General features: G+C 37.3%; 2 protein-coding genes and 1 non-coding gene across 3 annotated transcripts; 1 reads left to right on the top strand and 2 right to left on the bottom strand.

Moving 5' to 3' along the window:
* Nucleotides 1–7,458: 7,458 nt before the first annotated feature.
* On the bottom strand, nt 7,459–7,605 carry LOC112422332 (U4 spliceosomal RNA). Its single transcript, XR_003012696.1, has one exon. It is a non-coding gene; the product is annotated as a U4 spliceosomal RNA (small nuclear RNA).
* Nucleotides 7,606–8,292: 687 nt separating this feature from the next.
* LOC11426246 (uncharacterized) lies at nt 8,293–9,213 on the top strand. Its single transcript, XM_003612250.4, has one exon. It carries the CDS (start codon nt 8,335–8,337, stop codon nt 9,196–9,198), a length of 864 nt encoding a protein of 287 aa, XP_003612298.1. The 5' UTR covers nt 8,293–8,334; the 3' UTR covers nt 9,199–9,213.
* Nucleotides 9,214–11,222: 2,009 nt separating this feature from the next.
* On the bottom strand, nt 11,223–11,780 carry LOC11426245 (uncharacterized). The gene has a single exon (XM_003612249.2). It carries the CDS (start codon nt 11,778–11,780, stop codon nt 11,223–11,225), a length of 558 nt encoding a protein of 185 aa, XP_003612297.2.
* Nucleotides 11,781–20,416: the final 8,636 nt, after the last annotated feature.

Genomic DNA, 20,416 nt, shown 5'->3' with positions numbered 1-20,416 from the left:
ATATCCATCCATCATCTGAGAGAGCTTCTTCAACAGTTTTAGGCTCAATTATTGAAAGCAGTCCTATTAATGACTCTTCTTGTCTAAAATGTGATCTTGTTCTTCTAGGACTATCTTTGCTTCCAATGATTAGCTCCTCAGGATGTGAAGATTTGTGCTTGAATTTAGGTTGTATAACCTGCTGAGTGTTATCTAGAAAGTCCTCAGAAGCAATTTCATTCTGTACTTTTGAGCTAGGTTCTGCTTCTGAATTAGACTCAGCTTCTGGAGTGATTTCAGCTTCTGGACTAGATTCAACTTCTGTATACTTTTCAAAATCAGAAGGTTGATCAGATTCTGATGCATCTTCAGAATCAGTTGTACCTGCATTACTTTCACTTTGCTCTGAAGTTTTACTTCCAGGCTCTCTATCATCAAATTTTACATGCATAGATTCTTCAACACATTGTGTTTCTGAATTATACACTCTGTATGCCTTTGACCTTTCAGAGTAACCTAAAAAGATTCCTCTTTGAGCCTTGGCATCAAATTTCTTCAGATAGTCTTTAGTGTTTAAGATGTAACAGGTACATCCAAACTGATGAAAGTAAGAGATATTGGGTCTTCTTCCTTTAAAGAGTTCATATGCTGTTTTCTCCAACATAGGTCTGATATAGATCCTATTTTGAATATAACATGAAGTATTGACTGCTTCTGCCCAAAAATGTTTAGCTAAGTTGTTTTCATGGATCATGGTTCTGGCCATTTCTTGTAAAGTTCTGTTCTTTCTCTCTACAACTCCATTTTGTTGTGGAGTTCTAGGAGAGGAAAACTCATGGAGAATCCCATGTTTTTCACAAAAAAGTTCAAATGGCTCATTTTCAAATTCTCCACCATGATCACTTCTGACTTTCAAAATTTTCAATTCTTTTTCAGATTGTATTTGAGTGCAGAAGCTGCTAAACACTTCACATGCATAGTCTTTACTTTTAATGAATTTTACCCAAGTCCATCTGCTGTAATCATCAACAATGACTAATCCATATTTACTTCCATATAAGGATGCAGTGTTAACTGGACCAAAAAGATCAATATGGAGTAATTCTAAGGGTCTGGAGGTTGATACAATGTCTTTAGATTTGAAAGAACTTTTCACAATTTTCCCTTTCTGACATGCACCACAAAGTGCATCTGAATGATAATCAATGTTAGGCAATCCTTTGACCAGTTGTAACTTGCTAATTTTAGAAATTAATCTCCAATTAGCATGTCCCAACCTTTTATGCCATACCCATTTTTTTATCATTCATTGACAGAAGGCAAACTACCTTCTGATCAGCCAGATCAGAGAAATTTATTTTATAGACATTCTCAACTCTCTTTCCCTTGAATGTAATGAATTTGTCATCCTTGTTGACTAGTGTGCAGTTGGTCTTACTGAACGTTACATCATACCCATTGTCACAAAATTGACTTATGCTCAATAGGTTATGCTTCAGACCATCTACTAGCCACACATTATTAATTGAGATGGAGGAATTACCAATAGTACCTGTACCAATGATCTTTCCAGTTTGGTTGCCACCAAACTTCACTTCTCCTCCATCTTTCATTGTAAGGGTAAGGAACAAAGCTTTCTCTCCAGTCATGTGCCTTGAACATCCGCTGTCTAGGTACCATGACCTTTGTTTCTCTCTTGCCCTTAAGCACACCTGCATTTTTGGCCAATTCAGATTTAGGTACCCATATCTTCATGGGTCCTTTTGGGTTAGTTTTGGAGGTTTTACTTTTCCTCCCTTGTACCTTAGGGTGAATTCTGAGTGGCTTCTGATCATTCAATACTTTAGGTTTGACACCTTTTGGTATTGTTTTCTCAGAAGCAGTAGCTGCTTTGTTCTTCTGATCCTTTTGTTTTGGAATTTTAGATTCTGGTTTAATCAGATTCTGATGAACAGGTTCTGATCTTTTCAGAATTTTAATCTTTTGACTCTTAGGATCAGATTTTGTCATTACCTTGATCTTAAGATTCTCTGGCTTTGATGTGATCTTAGCCTGTGAACCTGAAGCTTCAGGTTTTGACTGAACAGCAGTTATAGCATTTGTACCTTCAGGCACAAAGGTGGATTTCAATCCATCCTTGATACAATCACAGTAGCTCTTGAGACTGTATTCTTTGGATTTCTCCTCAGAATATCCAATCCCTTTGCCTTTGTTCTTGTATGTGCTGTAGATCATAGAAGCAACTTTGCTTCTGTCTATTCCAGCCATAATAAAATCATCCAAGGCAATCTCATGTTTATTGCCTGAACCTTTATCACATTTTTCTTGTAGCTTCTGACAAAGACTCTTGAGTCTATCTTCATATGTTGTTGATATGAGGTTAAACCCTTTGAGTTCTTCTTCAGAAGCTTTCAGTTCCAATAGAGTTGACTTTTGTTGTTTCATCAAATCAACATATTTTTCTTTTAAATCTGTCAACTCATTGGTTCTGTGTTCAAACAGTGATAAAAGTTCTTTTAGAGAATCAACAAGTTCTTGTCTAGGGATTTTGGAATATACCTCATTTTCATCTTCTGAATCTGATTCAGCTTCTGATACTGCTTCTGATGATACTGTTGCCACTAACCCAACGGCTGCCTTAGCATCATCATCAGCTTCTTCTTTATCAGAACCAGATTCACTATCCAAATCTTCCCAGGTCGCCATCAAGCTCTTTTTGATTTGCTTTCTGAATTTACTGGAATTGAAGCTTGATTTCTTGGATTTGCCTTTAAACTTCTCCTTCTGAAGATCAGGGCAATCAGCAATGAAATGACCAGGCTTCTTACAATTGAAGCATCCCTTCTGATCTTCTTTCTTGGAGTTCTTGTAGCTACCTCTCTTGCTCAAAAATTTCTTCTGCTTCCTTGCCAGATACTCAAGCTTGTTGGACAGCATAGCCATTTTTACAGATTGATCTTCATCAGAATCTCCATCAGGTGATTCTTCTTCAGATTCACTGGCTTTGTAGGCTTTGGAAGATTTTGAGATCTTTCCTTTAGATGGTAAAGCAATGGATTTACTCTTCTTAGAGGTTTCATGCTCATTTAAACTCATTTCATGCACTTTGAGTGAGCTAACAAGATCTTCAACACTTAAAGTATTTAGATCCTTAGCTTCCTCAATAGCAGTTACTTTGGGTCTCCATCTTGAAGGTAAGCTTCTCAAAATCTTACTAACATGATCAGAAGCAACATAGCTTTTCTTCAGTATTTGCAATCCAGAAACTAAAGTTTGAAATCTTGAGTACATTTCTTCTATACTCTCATCATCCTTCATTCTGAAAAGTTCATACTGATGAACTAGCATCAAAGCTTTAGCCTCTTTTACTTTCTTGCTGCCTTCAAAGTTTGCACATAGAGAAGCAAACATAGCCTTCGCAGTAGATTTGTCACTCATTTTCATGTATTCGGTGCGAGGTATAGAAGCCACAATGATTCCTCTTATCTTGTGGTGTTTCTTATAAAGCTTCTTCTGAGCAGGAGTATGTATTCTTCTGTCTATAGCAGCTCCTTCTTCATCCAAATCCAGATCATCAACTCCATCTTCCAGTATATCCCATAGCTCTTCATCCAATCCCATGATAAAGCTGTACATATTAGTTTTCCACCATGAAAACTCTTCTGGATCTCCATTAAACTTTGGAGCTTTTCCAGAGTCTGTTTTCTTGTCAGCAGTATCATAGTCATGCTTGACACTTGTGTATTTTGTAGTAACTGATTCCTCATCTCCAGACATGTTTTTCTAATAGATCTTGAACTGTAACACGGTTAAGTGCTGTGATAACAGAGCAAGCTCTGATACCAATTGAAGGTGAAAAAACACAAGAAGGGGGGGGGGTTGAATTGTGTTTTCTTTTTCTCTTAAAAAATACTTCTTCTGATAAAACTTCAGAAGCAGTTTGATTGCTTCTGATGAAATGATCAGAGTCAGATTGCAGCGGAAAAGAACAGAGCAGAGAAAAGAAAGACAAAGACACAAGCAGTTATCCTGGTTCCTTCCACAACACGGAAGTAGTCCAGTCCCCCTTGCACTTCCAAGGAGATTTCACTATAATCACAAAGATTACAACTGCTCAATACTTTCTAAGTATGAGACTTCACAAAAATGCTCAAGCACACACGCAAGAGTCTTCCAATGCTCAAGCACTAAGCAAGAGACTTCTAATGCTCAAGCACGCAGGCAAGATACTTCTAATCAAACAACAATACAGAGAATTGAGTTTGAATTGAACACTTGATATACAATCAGTGGTGTTCACAATACAATACAGAAAAGACTCTAGACTTTGAATTTCTAAGATGTATCAAATCAGTGCAGAAATTCAGTGTGCTTTGTAGAATCAAATTGACAGAGTTTTGGCGCTTTTGAACTTATGTATTTCTATATGTTATCTTCAAGTCTTCACTCCTTTATATAGAGGCGTGAAAGAGACGTTGAGATAATCAGCACGTCTAAAGAGTCGTTTGAAATCCTTTGATTATCCACCAGTGATCCTTTGCCTGATTTGGGTGTAGTCCTTTGAAGAATAAACTTCAAATTCATTCCCATCTTGAGTGTACAATTCTGCAGGCATGGCTGTTGTTTTGTCTTGTAGCGTAGACAGAAAACAGAGTAGTGGAGGTAGTGGTTGTACACTTGTACTTTGTCAACTCTATTAACGAGAGACAAGAGCTCAGTGCTATCCATATATCCGTTGATACCTCCCTTTCAATTCTTCGTTCTTCTTTGATAAGACTGAATTGAAAATCAGCTACTTTGAATCTTCAGTTTGATTAAAGGATCAAATGTAGCTTCTGGTGAAGATATTGCTTCTGATGAAAACTTTTGCTTCTGATGACTTTCTGCTTCTGATGACGTCATCTCTTCAGGAGCAGTTTAGCTTCAGGAGCAGTTTTCTTCAGATGCTCAGAATTTCTTTTTCTTTCCATTGTTCTTCCAAGACCTATTGAAATAACTTGAGTAGCCTTTGGTCCTGTACACTTGAACAATTATTAGTAATAACCAATTGACAATTTTTAATACCTTGTTATCATCAAAACTTAATAAGGTTTATTGTGAAACACATTTTGTTCCAACATATCTTTCTTAGCATTACCTGCTTCAAAGTCAAAGTCAACCAAATGGTTAAGGTTAAGGGTTCAAAACTGATGCATATAAGAGGATAATATCATGTGAAAAGAACTTGGAGAATTTCAACGAGTTACACTGTGAAAGCACCTTTAAGCATCCTTCTAAGTGATAGTACTAATGTTTTGAATATTAAGATTGGAGGTGATGATGTATCAAAAGTAAGTATTTATGTTATCGTCTCCACAGGGACTGGTGCGATAATCTAAGCCGTTCAACAATCTATATTGTTCTGAGTAATGGAGTGGTAATAAGTTTTGTTTCATAAACTAGAAAACTATGAAATTATAAAAGATTTGAGAGTTAACAGGGAAATGATTATGCTGGGATTAAACTTCATCAACCTATTCATACGTATTCTCGGATTAGTGTTGCATATCCTAATTATCAATTGATATTATCACATATTGCTCGACAACATCATTCGTGTCCAAATGATGTCATGAGTCCTATTGAATCGTTCAATCGTCGATTTCCCAAACTAATAAACGATCCACTAGTCGATTGCATCATTGTATAGTTGATTTCCCAAACTATTCAATGATACAAAAGCTTTAAGTTCCAATATTCAAAGTGATTATCAAGCTTAAGTTCCATGTCTAGAACCTAAGCATTAATAGAAGATTATTCTAAACTAGATTCAAAAGGTATTTTTCAATAACAATTCAAATCCATAGGATTAAAATGAAAAGCAAGAATAACATCAATATCTTAAGATAATTTAGAATCACACAACGTCCAAATCAAAGGGAATACATACTAATAGAGTTAACTACATTTAATCCCAACAAAAAGAGTTTAGCTACTCATTTTCATGGTAACCTTACAAGGAGAAAAGAAGAGATGAAATGTGCAAGCCATGATGTCTCAATGATCTTGGAGATCCCTTCAATCCTTGTGCTCCTTGCTCCTTAGGTTCTCTCTGGTTTTCCCCTGTTTTCTCTCCCTCAAGTGGCCTATGATATGATAAATTTTTCTTCTGAAATGAGTAAATGGCCTTTTATTCGCCATGGCAGGTAATTTGCTCGCCTCGCGAGTTGAGCTTTCTTTCCCAGTGGGTTTCTGCCACGTCAGTTTTGAAGGATTAGGCCGCCTTAACTCGCCTCGCGAGTAATTTTGCTCGCCATGGCAAGTTAGCTCGCCTTGAACTCGCCATGGCCGGTTGGTGGCGAGTTGCTTCTGGTACTCTCTGCCTCTACTCGCCTTCATGCTCGCCTCGCGAGTAATTCACTTGCCATGGCAAGTTGACTTTTTTCACAAATCCTTGTTTTTCTTTCTTTCTTAGTGTCTTGATATTCAATTCCTGCACAAATGGATAGAGTAAGATATAAAAAGCGTAATAGGGCAATTTTTCATCTTTTTCTCGCCTTTTCCCTAACTAACTTGTAAGACAAGTAACAAATGTGCCTTAAATGTAACATGATATTAACTACTTTCTGGCACTTATCAAGAGGCTTTGGAAATTGCCATTGACAAGATAGAAAAAGGTATGGAGAGTGTATGTAGGCACTTGGTTAGAATCAGAGTCAATGACTCAATAATCTAGTTGGGTCACATGCATCAACAGGGCACGTCGCCTGACATCCACGATATTAGATAGATGCAAAGAGTCAGTCACCTTCAGTCAAACTAGGCTTTGATATAACTCTTAGGTCATTAAAGGAGTCTAAAACACCACAAAGATATTCAAATTGTATTAAGAGCATCACCAAAAGTGGCTTGGACGCCTCATCTTTACCAACAATATTAAAAGCAACACCACGATAAAAGGAAGACATTGACAAGTGGACTTCGACTGTTGTACTATTAGGTTTTAAGGCCTATTTGAAATTTCATTTGATACATAATTGTTGTTGTCCGGCATTATCAACCTGGCTAGGGGATGACTAGGAAGTGGTGGTGGCACTACAACATGATTGAGATTTTGTAACAATTGAAAATTGTAACAAAATCAAGAAAAATGTTACTAATTAAATTTAGTAACATTTGAGCAATTGTTAGGTAAAGTCGATGTTACTAAAAAGCTACACAATTCAGTAACAACCATGGTGAGATATGGTGGGTGCAGGATTTTAACTGAGATAAACAAGTTAGTAAATGGATCCAACTTGCAAACTTTTGACCTTCATTTCAGTTTCAATATGTTGTGATATCTTCCATTCTAAGCATGAATAATGGATAAGTTTTTTTTTTGTAATATTTGGTTGAAAATTAATTTGCCTATTTAATATTTGATATTTGCAAAAACACAACTCAATATGAGAAAATTATTTTAATTTTAAGAATAAATATTTTAACTAAAATAGTAGGGACTTTACCTAAAAGGGAGTCCTTCCAAAAATTCTCGAAGGCAGTTGCACCAAGCCTAAGAGGGGGTTTGGAAATAGTTTTCAACCAGCAATAGACGCGCCTCAGTTAATTCCTCACTAGCTGCGTCATTGCCCCAAGTGAAAAGATGATTATTTTCATAGACTAAGCTCTATTTTTATATAACCTTACGCTCACCTCTTTCCTCTTTTAAGCAATGTGGGACTTGGAAGTTTTGCTTTTTTTCTATGCTCGCCTCATTCCTCTTATACGTCACTTCCCATAACTCTTTTCCTTAAAAAGTTTTCGACCAGGAAGTTTTGGTAACAATTAAGACAACAAATATCATATAAAAAAATCAGATGTTTTGGCCTGCAGCTCCTTCATATTGAGACAACCTACTGCACAAATCTCAGAGAAATATGCACCACTAATTTTTATAATTGAAATGATGAGGGTAATGTGGCAGCAAAGGAGGCAAGCTAATTGATGACTAATGAGGTTTTCTGATTGCCAACACTAGGAAGACATGCCAGCTATATTCATCATGCATCTCAAATTCATTTTAATATCATAGCATCTTGCATAATACCACATGCGATACCATTCACATATTCACAATGCTGGGAAAACATCTAACAAGGTTACTATATTCAAAAGGAAATCATACAGGCACCACATGCTCTAAACCATCATCAACAAGTACTGCATATTTTATCAACTTATTATATTATATGAATTAAATAATTATCAACCAATCAATATGACGAATACCTCTTATATAAATAGAGCATCAAGAACTTGGTAACATCACACAAACATTGAGCTTTACAATTATCTTAGAAAAGAAAAATAACACACAGCAAATTAAAGAAAAATATGGCAAACACCAAGTATCATGTTCGCTCAAACAGTTTTCCTTCTCAATCACATCCCAACTCCACAAGAATAGAACAAGAGCTATGCAAAATCAAGACATGGAAAGCCACATCAACATCCACATCTGATTCAATTACCAATGGCCTTTTCTTGCTTGAAGATTTGTATATTTCCTTGGAAGATCTTCTCAATATGTCATCAACACAAAAGGCCTTTGCTCACCATCAAGGTGAGAAATTTGTGGAAGAGTTGTTGGATGGTTCAGTGAAAGTTTTGGATATATGTGGCATCACAAGGGACATCATGTTACAAATTAACGAAAATTTTCAATCAATTCACTCTTCTCTTAGAAGGAGAAAGGGAGAATCAAGCATTGAAAAAAGTGTAGCAGAATATAAATTCTTCACAAAGAAGATGAAGAAGAACGTCACAAAGTTGATTACATCTTTAAAACATATGGAAAGTAAATTTGGAGCTTCCTCACTTTTGAATAAATTAGATCAAGACCTTGTTGCAGTGATTACAGTTCTTAGAGAGGTCATTGCAATGAACTTGTCTACCTTTCGATCCCTTTTTTCTTTCTTGGTTGGATCTTCATCAAAGTCAAAGGCAGCAAAATGGTTAAAAGTGACAAAGTTGATGCAAAAGAGGGTAACATGTGAAGAGAACATGGAGAGTTTCAATGAATTCCAGTGTGTGGAAGCATCTTTAAGAACCCTTATAAGTGAAGGTTCAAATGTTGCACATGAAGGATTTGAGGCTTTGGAGAATGCAATTGAAAGTATAGAGAATGGTTTAGAGAATATATTTAGGCGTTTGGTTAAAACTAGAGTCTGTCTTTTGAACATCATGACTCTATCTTAGGGATTTGATAAGGATTGAAATTTTTTGCACAGTCAATCTGTATACAAATATTATGTATACAATTCAATAGTAATACAAGCAAATAGAAACGACACATTTTTGTTCTATATATCATCTCTTTTTATTTTGAATTTTAAATTTAAGTTACAACTTTTCTCTAATGTCTGAAATTATGAATTACGTACTAGAATAAGACACACGCGTTGCGCGGATGTCTTGAATTATATCTTTAATTGGAAAGATATCGAGAATTTATTCTTAACTTACTGCACGTACAAATTTTTTTTGTGATATTGAAAAGTATGGATTACTCATACTCTTCGAAGATATAATTGTATCAATTACTACAGTCTACACAAATTTCTCTTTCCCCTTCTATGCAATTCGCAATAGAGCTGCACATATTTTACAAAGATGAGTCAACAAGATGAAAAGTAAAAGATGAGTCAACATGCACACATATTGACAAAGATCATTAGTGATATGTATCACAAAATACATAACAGAGCAATTTGCACTACAAAGGAAACTTATTTCAACTTACCCATTGAATCACAACTAATTTCAATTGACATACGTAGCTAAAAATGTTGCATGGGAAGAATAAAATTGGCTGTGTTAGTATTTTTTTAAGCGGTGCAAAAGTACAACAGATGTGCTTAGGGAGAAGTATACATACAAAGAGAGTTTGAGGAGTGAGACAATTTTTTTAGCAAATGAATTTAACATTGGTGGCAATATAAAGTAGCCAAAAGATTTTTGGATCAACATCAAAGATAATAGAAGATGAGGAAGGGGAAGAAAGGGTGGTCGAAAAATTACCATCAATAATAGAAACTAAACATAGAAACTTTTTCTTGAAAATTGTACTTTCATTGTATTAAATTAAAATTTTATATATTCAATGCAAAAGTTATCTTTTAATTCCATTTTTAGTTTTTTAATTAACTTGTGCCCTAAAGGTATAAGTTAACATGACCCTATTAATAATAATAATAGATGTAAAACATTTACAATAACATTAGCAGGGCTCGCAGGCACCACAACAACAAATGGCAATTAAAATTGCTTAAAATTACCATAAATATATCTTGTTAACGAGTGTCCCCGGGGCACTCTTTAAGCATTCAAACAATTTATGCTCGAAGACTCGTTACTTGGGATTATGACCGTTTTATTATCAATTGACGCAAGTTGTACTCCCTCCGTCTTTAAATATAAGCATTGACTTTGGATGTGGGACTCAGAGAAGATGACATTGGGCTATTTCATTTGAAAGAAGAAAATAACGAAAATACCAGCTTCCATACATAAATGTCTAATACCTATAGTAATTTTAATTGATACATTTGATTAGTTTATTACTCTTCAGTTTTGAACTTTTGATCATGTATGTTGCATACTAGATTCTTGGTAGTTTGGTCACCTACCATGCTCATATATAAAAGTATGACCAGAATATTAGCTAGCTTTTACATTTTGATGGTTTTGCTGATTGAATTTCCTTTACTTTTCATTTATCATGACACCAAAACATAACAAAGAACCTGCATAAAATATCATTTAATGAACATATCTTTTCTGCATTCTTCATCCACCATTGTTTTAGTAATATTTTGCACCTGTGTTTCCTCAAACCATCACTTTGCATTGTTTCATTAAGCCCCAAAGATAGTTGCTGCCACCTAAAAAACCATCATCTGCTTAATACCTCTCCATTTACATTATAGTCTACTACTAAAGTGCTCAAGTTTTAGTACCTGTTATTAATGAGTACTGTTTGTTTAACAGAACAAATATTAATAACTATAGTTTTTAAGCAAAGAATAATTCACAATTTCAGACCTTAGCGGAAAAATAAAAGAGCAGAAATATATAGGACAAAGATTTGTTTTTTCTATTTGATTGTATGACTACTCAATTGTATATATACAAATTGATCAAGCGAAAAATTCCAATCCTCAAGAATTCCCTAAAATTTGGATTCTTTGGAAGAATTGGAAATAAATTTACAACTCAGCAGGCTACTGAGTCATGATGTTCAAAAGACAGACTCTAGTTTTAACCAAACGCCTAAATATATTTTCTAAACCATTTTCTATACTTTCAACTGCATTCTCCAAAGCCTCAAATCTTTCATGTGCAACATTAGAACCTTCACTTAAAGATGCTTCCACACACTCCAATTCATTGAAATTCTCCATGTTCTCTTCACATGTTCCCCTCTTATGCATCAACTTTGCTACTTTCAACCATTTGGTTGCCTTTGACTTTGATGCAGCCCCAACCAAGAAACACAAAATGGATTGAAAGATAGACATGTTCATTGCAATGACCTCTCTAAGAACTGTAATCACTGCAACAAGGTCTTGATCTTTATTCAAAAGTGAGGAAGCTCCAAATTTAGTTTCCATATGTTTTAAAGATGAGATCAACTTTGTGACATTCTTCTTCATCTTCTTTGTGAATAATTTATATTCTGCTACACATTTTTCAATGCTTGATTCTCCTTTTCTCCTTCTAATAGAAGAGTGAAGTGATTGAACATTTTCTTTAATTTGTAACATGGTGTCTGTTATCATGGTTTTTGGGTGCCAAGCCATTAATTGGACTTGTACCTTTCGACCGTTGATATCTCTCTTTTTTCTTGGGAAGGGTAAAAGGAGAAAAACCCTTGAGTTTCCGAATCCGGGGGTCGTTTTCGCTACGGGAAGGTGTGAGGCACCCGGAGCGATTATGGTATTCCATAAGAACCGCTCTCCTAAGTTTATTTCTACGCTTTATTTTTAGAGGCTATTTGTAAAAAATGAAGGTGTGATTAGTTAAGAATGGGGGGTGAGAAGAAGTAGAATTTGATTTTTATTTCGGCTTGGATGAGTTTTGACTCATTGCCTACGTACCCTTTTAAGGGATCAAAACCGTTCGTAGTTCATTCTCAAAAATGGTTTTTTGTTTTTATTGGTTGATTTTAAGTTTGAAAAGAGATTTTGAAGAATAGAGATGAGAGGCCTCAAGGGCATTAGATTTAGCAAAAAGTGAGGTTTGATTAGTGATTAAAAAGAAAGTCTAAATGATTAAGATGAATTGAATTTTTCTTAAGAAAAAGAAAAAAAAAATGAAGTGTTGACTTCATATTTATTATGAAAATTTTTGAAGTGAAGTTCAATTGTTCTTTTTTGGAAAGAGATGGATTTTCTCTAAGTGTTCAAACCTAAGCGCTCATCTAACCATACAATCCTACGCATACATCTAAGGTGAGTGTGTGCGTGTCGGTGCGTCATAGTGTCCATAGTCCATATTACAAAAATTGCCTAAATACATTCTATGGCCCCTTTGCCAAGCTACAAACCAATGATAACAAATTACATTACCAAATGAATTAAAACTTGCAAAAGATAAATGCTAGGCTAAAGAAAGTGGAGGGAATGCTAAATGGGATGCATGAAACATGGAAATAAACTTGTTAGTGAAATAAAGCATAAAGAGTAGCAAGAGGCAAAGACGCATAAAATGCCATAAAGATAGTAATAAAATGGTAATAAAAACCCAAAATTTTGATATAAGAACTAAGGCATTTGTAGCTTCTAATTCTCATGCTATAGCAAGTTTGAAATAGTTTCTTTTATCTCAAGCTATAATTATGGGATCATTAGAAACAAACAAGCTTAGTTTCATGCCAATTTTGAGATAGAATTAGCATCTTATTACTTTCTAGAATATGCATACGTTGCTCATACAATCAAGGTTTCATGAATCCATTTAAAACAGCAAAATCAAGATAGGATCGTAGGTGTGAGCACCTCACATTAACATATCAAATGGCTTTTATCACATTTTCACAAATCAATGATAGAATTGACAAAACAATCATAAGAAATAATCCAAGAAAGAATTAAAATGCCATGGATTAATCATACAAGAATTTTGCCAATTCCAGCGTGCAAAAATGCCATAAAACATCAAGAAAATGTCAAGAAGTAAGCATGGATTTTCTAGGAAATTTATCAAGATTTTTAAATCAAGTCATAGGTTCAAATAGCAAAGAAAAACAGTGCAAATAGCAGAAAAAACAAAAAAACGTAAAGGAAAACTAAGCCCAAACCAAAGCCCAATCACTAAAAGATCCGGATGCACAGGGAGCGTTGGATTGATCCAGGGAAGGAAACCCTAGATCCAACGCTCAGGATTGAAGGGATTGGACCGGTCTTGAACCGGTCCGGTTCAGTTGCCTATATAAACAAGCTAGCACCGGTTTTTTCATTTTTACAAAACCTTTCTCTCTCTACACTCAGAGCTTCTCTCTCTTCTCTCTAACATAAGCTCACCGGATTCTGGGTTGAGCCACCGTGAGAGATGAAGGTCTGGCTGGAGCCACTGTAGGCTCGCCGGAACCTTCATCTTCTCCGGTGAGCTCCCTAGGGTTCCGGCGAGCTTTCAACCCAGAATCTGATGAAAATCACATCATTCTCTTCGTCTTTTCATTGCGATTACGGTTCTGGCCTTGGTTTTTACAAACACTACGTGAATCAACGCGAATCTGGTCTTCTCACTTACGTTTTTTCGCAAAATTAGGGTTTGCTCTTTTTGATGAAATTCTTTGAATCTTTTTTGAGATTCTGTTGATTCACGTACTGATGGTCCTTTTTACGAAAAGATGAAGAGATTAACGGTCTGGATGATGTAGATCTGCGCTTTTGGTGTTACGGTTTTTGGAAATCTTTTAGGTTTTTTGGCTTAAATGTTTTCAACTTCACAGATCTACATCTTCTCTGAGTTTGTTATTGACTTTGATGATGAGAATGATGAAGATTCACGAGTTTACCTGAGTTTGTATGGAGATTGTTGATTTCTTCAGAAAATCTTCAAATCTTGTTTCTGTTTTGATCTGATTTCGTTTCTGGAGACTGAAAATAAATCAGTGTGGTCCTTGCTAGCCTTGAATCTTCATCTTCTTCGGTGTAAACCCTAACTTCTTTTCTTCTTCTTCCTTCGAATCTCTGCGATCAGCACTCGTAGCTTTTTGCCATAGGTGAAGAGCTCGTGCTTCGAATTGCAGAGTCTGCAATTCAGTGATGATGATTCAATTGAATCACTGAGAATTGCAGTAACAAACCAGTTCAGCTTTTCTGGATTTTGCGTTCTGGAAGTGGTTTAGGTTTTCGCCATTGATGAATGTTGAAGCTTTTTCTGTTTGATTCGTAACTGACAAGAGAGAGAGTGTGATTCTATGTTTATGAGTTGGCACTTGATGAATGGAAAACGTCTGAAATTCATTGCCACTGTGTTGCTTTTATAGCTGACAAGTGTGCATCTGAACCAATGAGAACAGGACACCTGGATCTGGAAAAAAAAAATGGCACGGCCTTGCAGTTTTGGACTTTGAGGACCTCCCTGCAATTTTGTAAAATATGGGACTGGACTGCAATTTTAAAAATAGAACTAAAAAGAACATAAAGATTGGACAGTTTGGACTTAAATGCAATTTTAAAAAGTTGAAGGATTTAAAATGCAAAGTAAAAATAAAAATGAATTAAAATATGTAATTTGACTAAACGTAAAGCGAAACAAAAATAAAACTGACAAAACGGACTAAAACGAACCAATGGCCTAAATGAGGTACTTCAAAGTAACCTCCCTATGTCAAAATTTCGTGTGAAATGACCAAAATGCCCCTAGGGCTAAAAATGACCTAAACTGACTCAAACAGACTTGACACTGACTCAGACGCAAGTTTGAAATGAATTTTAACAAGGTTTACTGATGAAATGTTAAAAAATTCTGAGAAAGACTCAGAGACAGTCACAAGGATGAAAATGGGTCCCACTGCAGGAAATGACCAAAATACCCTTCTGTATGACTTTTTTTTGCAAATTTTGAAATAAACTGTAGAAAAAGCAATGTAATGATTCAGAGACACTTTTGAATGACTTACAAGACAAGTAAAGACATTTCGAAAGGTTTTATGCAAGAAAAACATAGGTAAAATTGTGATTGAAAATACTGCGAGGCAGAGACAATTTGAACTGTGCAGTTGAAATTTGATAATTGACAAAGTTTGAAATGAAATTGGGCCCAGTATTTTTAGGTCCAAAAACAGGGTATAACAGCTGCCCCTACTTAAGTTTCTTTGTCTGGAGAGTCAAGAGACGGAGTCTTTGGCTTGACAGGACGAAGATACTTAAATATTAACATTTGCACTGTGTTTGGACGTAAAAATACGCCTACCCATTTTCAAATAATATGCATGCTATGCATCATTTGGATTATAAATGCAAGACCTCATGGAGATTGGAATTAACAAAATATGTTGTATCCATTGCGGGATTGGTAGACATTGACAAAGATAGTGAATAGCAGAGTAACGGGAAACTAGAAACAAGTTGGATAGGTACAAGCTGTTCTTGGATTCGAACTAGCCACTTGACCGGGAATGAAACAAACAGACAACTGCGAGTTGTTCTTATGGATTCGAACTGGTCACTTCACAGGGGATAGAGGTTACTGGACAAACATGAGTTGTTCTTATGGATTCGAACTGGTAACTCACTTGGGGATATTGGAAAGTGCGAGTTGTTCTTATGGAGTCGAACTGGTGACCCGACTGGGAAAAAGAGAAAATTGGCAAGTACGAGTTGTTCTTAAGGATTCGAACTGGTTACTCGACTGAAAGCAAGGCAAATAGACAGGTGCGAGCTTGTTCTTGGATGCGAACTGGTTACTCCACCGGAGACAAACAGATAGATAGGTACAAGCTGCTCTTGGATTGAGCTGGGCACTTGACCAAACGGAAACATATTGACAGGTACAAGCTGCTCTTGGATTGAGCTGGGCACTCGACCGATAACATAAGCAAATTGATAGGTACAAGCTGTTCTTGGACTTGAACTAGCCACTTGACCGAACAGAAACATATTCACTGGAGATTGGTTTGTTGACAAAATATAAATTGAGATTGACTTGACGTCGATTTGAATTGAAAGGTAGAAATTGACCGATATTATTGACTCACAAGGCTTTGACAGAGAACCTGACATGAGTATCGAATTGAGACTGATGTTGATATTGGAAATGCAATATGCACGGATGATATAAAAGATTCATTAAGTGCACGGGTACGTAATATGCATGATTATGCATGTATGAATGCTTGTAATGCATGACTATTGGCATTTTGTAGGCACGACTTCACGGGGAAGACAAGACATTAGAGTATTGGGCACGTAGTGGCTCGTGCTATATTACACATTCTTGGAAATCCTCTTTGGAGATGACGTCGTTGGGAGACGTATCGGAACCATGGCTGAGGGCAGGTAACTAAACAACTTGCTTGGGGATAGAATCTTGAGAGACTCCACCGGGGAAAACGCCGTTGTGCTGGGCATGTCGTAGATATTGCATCTGTGGTCAATGCTTTTTGCATGTTATTTTCTCAATTTCCATTCATCATTTTTTGCATCCCATTTTTGCCTGGATCGCCCTTTCGGGTTTTCGATCCACCGGGGCAATAAATTCTTTTCAATGCCCCATTTTTGCCTGAACTGCCCTTTCGGGTTGTCAATCCAGCGGGGTGCTCATTTTTGCCTAAGTCGCCCTTTCGGGTTTTCAACTTAGCGAGCTCATTCATTTTCATGCATTTTCATTCTGTTTTTTCATTCTTGCCATTGACCACAGATTATCTTGGAGGAGAACCTGCTTGTAACATATATTGAAATAGACATCGACATACTCTCGCTTATGCATGTTTCGTTTGAATGTACCCTGTTGCTCAGGTTTGCTTTTCAAAATAGACAAAAGGTTTTCAATTTTCAAAATGTTTGTTTCAAGCATTGTCATTATCAAAATAGAAGGAAAATGATTTGTATATAGCTTTGAAAATAGAAGAAAATAGAGTTTTAAACAAAAGCACAGGCTCAATTTGATGTATAAGAGTGGTGGTCAGCCGAAGGCGTGACTCCACGGATTCACAAAGCTTGGAAAATGGTAATTTTATTGGTTGGTGGTACATTGAACACAGTAATCATTACATTTCCCAAAAAACTTTGAATTCACAAGTACAGAAACTTCAGATGAAGATGGTCATTAACAGCTGCAGATGCCCCAAGGGAGACGGTGGTTGACTAGATATAGTTACTTGCCTTTTGTTTCAATCTCATTTTTGCATGAACCGCCCTTCCGGGTTTTCGGCTCATCGAGACGCTCATTCTTGCCTGAGTTGTGTACAATCTCAGCGAGCTTTTCATATTTGTTTCTTTTTGTCCCTTATTTTTGCCTGGACCGCCCTTTCGGGTTTTCGATCCACCGGGAAGCGCATTCTTGCCTAGGCCGCCCTTTCGGGTTTTCGACCTACCACGCTGTTCTTTTCACATTTCTAGGCAAAGTATTTCTTGACTATATCGGCATTCACTGGATTTGGAAGTTCTACACCATCCATGTGTGTAAGGATTAAAGCACCACCGGAGAAGGCCTTCTTGACAACATAAGGACCTTCATAGTTAGGCGTCCACTTGCCCCTTGGGTCGGGTTGCTGGCCTATCCTCCTTTTCAATACAAGTTCCCCTACCTTGAATTCTCGAGGATGGACTTTCTTGTCAAAAGCAGTCTTCATTCTTGCTTGATACGACTGTCCACGAGCCATGGCATCCATGCGTTTTTCTTCAATCAAATTTAACTGATCATACCGGCTTTGGCACCATTCAGCCTCAGATAACTTTGCTTCCATGATCACACGGAGAGACGGGATCTCTACTTCCAAAGGAAGAACTGCTTCCATACCATATACAAGAGAGAAAGGGGTTGCCCCGGTTGAACTGCGCACGGTAGTACGGTAGCCATGCAGAGCATAGGGTAACATCTCATGCCAGTCCTTGTAAGTGGTTACCATCTTCTGGACAATTCTCTTGATATTCTTGTTGGCGGCCTCAACTGCACCATTCATCTGAGGTCTATAGGGAGAAGAGTTATGGTGCTCAATTTTGAATTCTTCACAAAGAGCTTGCACCACATTGTTGTTCAGGTTGGTACCATTGTCAGTAATAATCTTGTTGGGAACACCATATCGACAGATGATGTTGTTCTTGATAAACTTGGCTACCACTTGCTTGGTCACATTGGTATAAGATGCTGCTTCAACCCACTTGGTGAAGTAGTCAATTGCCACTAAGATGAAACGATGACCATTTGAAGCCTTCGGTTCAATTCTTCCAATCATGTCGATGCCCCACATTGAGAACGGCCACGGGGATGACATAACATTGAGAGCGTGCGGAGGCACATGAATCTTATCAGCATAGATTTGACACTTGTGGCATTTTCTGGCGTACTGGTAGCAATCATGTTCCATGGCCATCCAGTAGTAACCTGCTCGTAACAACTTCCTTGACATAGTATGCCCTGTAGCATGGGTCCCGAAGGTACCGTCATGTACGTCATGCATTAACTGCTCTGCTTCGTGTTCATCAACACATCTTAACAATACCATGTCATAGTTTCTCTTGTACAGAATATCTCCATCTAACAGGAATCTACTGGCCAATCTTCTCAGGGTCTTCTTATCTTGTTTGGAAGCACCCGGCGGATACTCACGGCTCAGCAAGAACTGTTTGATGTCGTAGTACCAGGGTCTATAGTCAACCACATTTTCACCAGCCTGATCGACCACATCCCCAATAGCAAACACATGTGAAGGTCTTTCAAGGCGCTGCACTTTGATTACTGGCACATCATTCCAATGGTTTACTCGAAACATGGAGGATAGAGTAGCAAGAGCATCAGCCATTTGGTTCTCATCACGAGGGATATGGTGCAGCTCAACCTTTGTAAAATATGTCAGAAGACGTCTCGCATAATCACGATAAGGAATCAACTTAGCATGGTGTGTCTCCCATTCACCCTTTATCTGATTGATGACGAGCGCAGAATCTCCATAGATGTCGAGGTGTTTGATTCTCATGTCAATTGCTTCCTCGATCCCGAAGATACATGCTTCATACTCAGCCATATTGTTGGTACATTCGAACAGGATTCTGGCGGTAAAAGGAATGTGATGCCCCTGTGGGGATACAATGACTGCCCCAATTCCTTTACCATAAGCATTGACAGCACCATCAAAGACTAAACCCCACTTGCTATTGGGATCTGGACCTTCATCAATCAACGGTTCTTCGCAGTCTTTTGATTTCAAATACATGATCTCTTCATCGGGGAAGTCGAACTCAATTGGTTGATAATCATCAAGAGGTTGGTAAGCAAGATGATCGGCAAGAATGCTACCTTTGATTGCCTTTTGAGTTTTGAACACAATATCATATTCAGACAAAAGCATCTGCCAGCGTGCAATCTTTCCAGTAACAGCAGCTTTCTCAAAGATATACTTGATCGGATCCATTCTGGATATCAACCAAGTTGTATGATTCACCAAATAATGACGCAGGCGTTTGGCAGCCCAAGCTAAAGCACAACAAGTCTTCTCAAGCATTGTATACCGAGTTTCACAATCGGTGAACTTCTTGCTCAGATAGTAGATAGCATGCTCTTTCTTCCCAGTTTCATCTTGTTGACCAAGTACACATCCCATGGATTCATCAAACACTGCCAAATACATAATCAAAGGCCTTCCTTCCACGGGTGGGACAAGGATAGGTGGTTCCAGCAGATAATTCTTGATGCTATCAAAAGCTTCTTGGCATTCATCATTCCATACAATAGGCTGATTCTTCCTGAGTAGCTTGAAGATCGGCCCGCAAGTTGCGGTCATGTGAGATATGAATCGAGAGATGTAATTCAAACGTCCGAGGAAGCCTCTGACTTGCTTCTCTGTCTGTGGAGCTGGCATTTCTCGGATGGCCCGGACTTTATCAGGATCGACTTCAATGCCCTTTTGGCTGACAATGAAGCCTAATAACTTCCCGGATCTGACGCCGAATGTACATTTGTTAGGATTCAATCGAAGCTTGTATTTTCTCAACCTTTCAAACATCTTTGTCAAATATTCAACATGCTGCTCCTCATCTGTTGACTTCACAATCATGTCGTCCACATATACTTCGACCTCTTTGTGAATCATGTCATGAAACAGAGTAGTCATTCCCCTTTGGTAGGTAGCACCAGCATTGATTAGGCCGAACGGCATCACTTTGTAGCAGAAGGTACCCCATGGAGTGATAAAAGACGTCTTTTCTCTATCTTCAGGAGACATCTTGATCTGATTGTAACCGGAGAA

Source organism: Medicago truncatula, chromosome 5 (genome assembly GCF_003473485.1).
Source record: "Medicago truncatula cultivar Jemalong A17 chromosome 5, MtrunA17r5.0-ANR, whole genome shotgun sequence".
Classification (NCBI taxonomy): Eukaryota; Viridiplantae; Streptophyta; class Magnoliopsida; order Fabales; family Fabaceae; genus Medicago; species Medicago truncatula.
The sequence above is the reverse complement of the archived record's forward strand: the minus strand, read 5'-3'. Positions and strand labels throughout refer to the sequence as shown.

What these genes read in the sequence shown, in the direction of transcription:
- LOC11426246 (XM_003612250.4), top strand. Translation starts at nt 8,335, where the DNA reads ATGGCAAACACCAAGTATCATGTTCGCTCAAACAGTTTTCCTTCTCAA.
- LOC11426245 (XM_003612249.2), bottom strand. Translation starts at nt 11,780, where the DNA reads ATGATAACAGACACCATGTTACAAATTAAAGAAAATGTTCAATCACTT.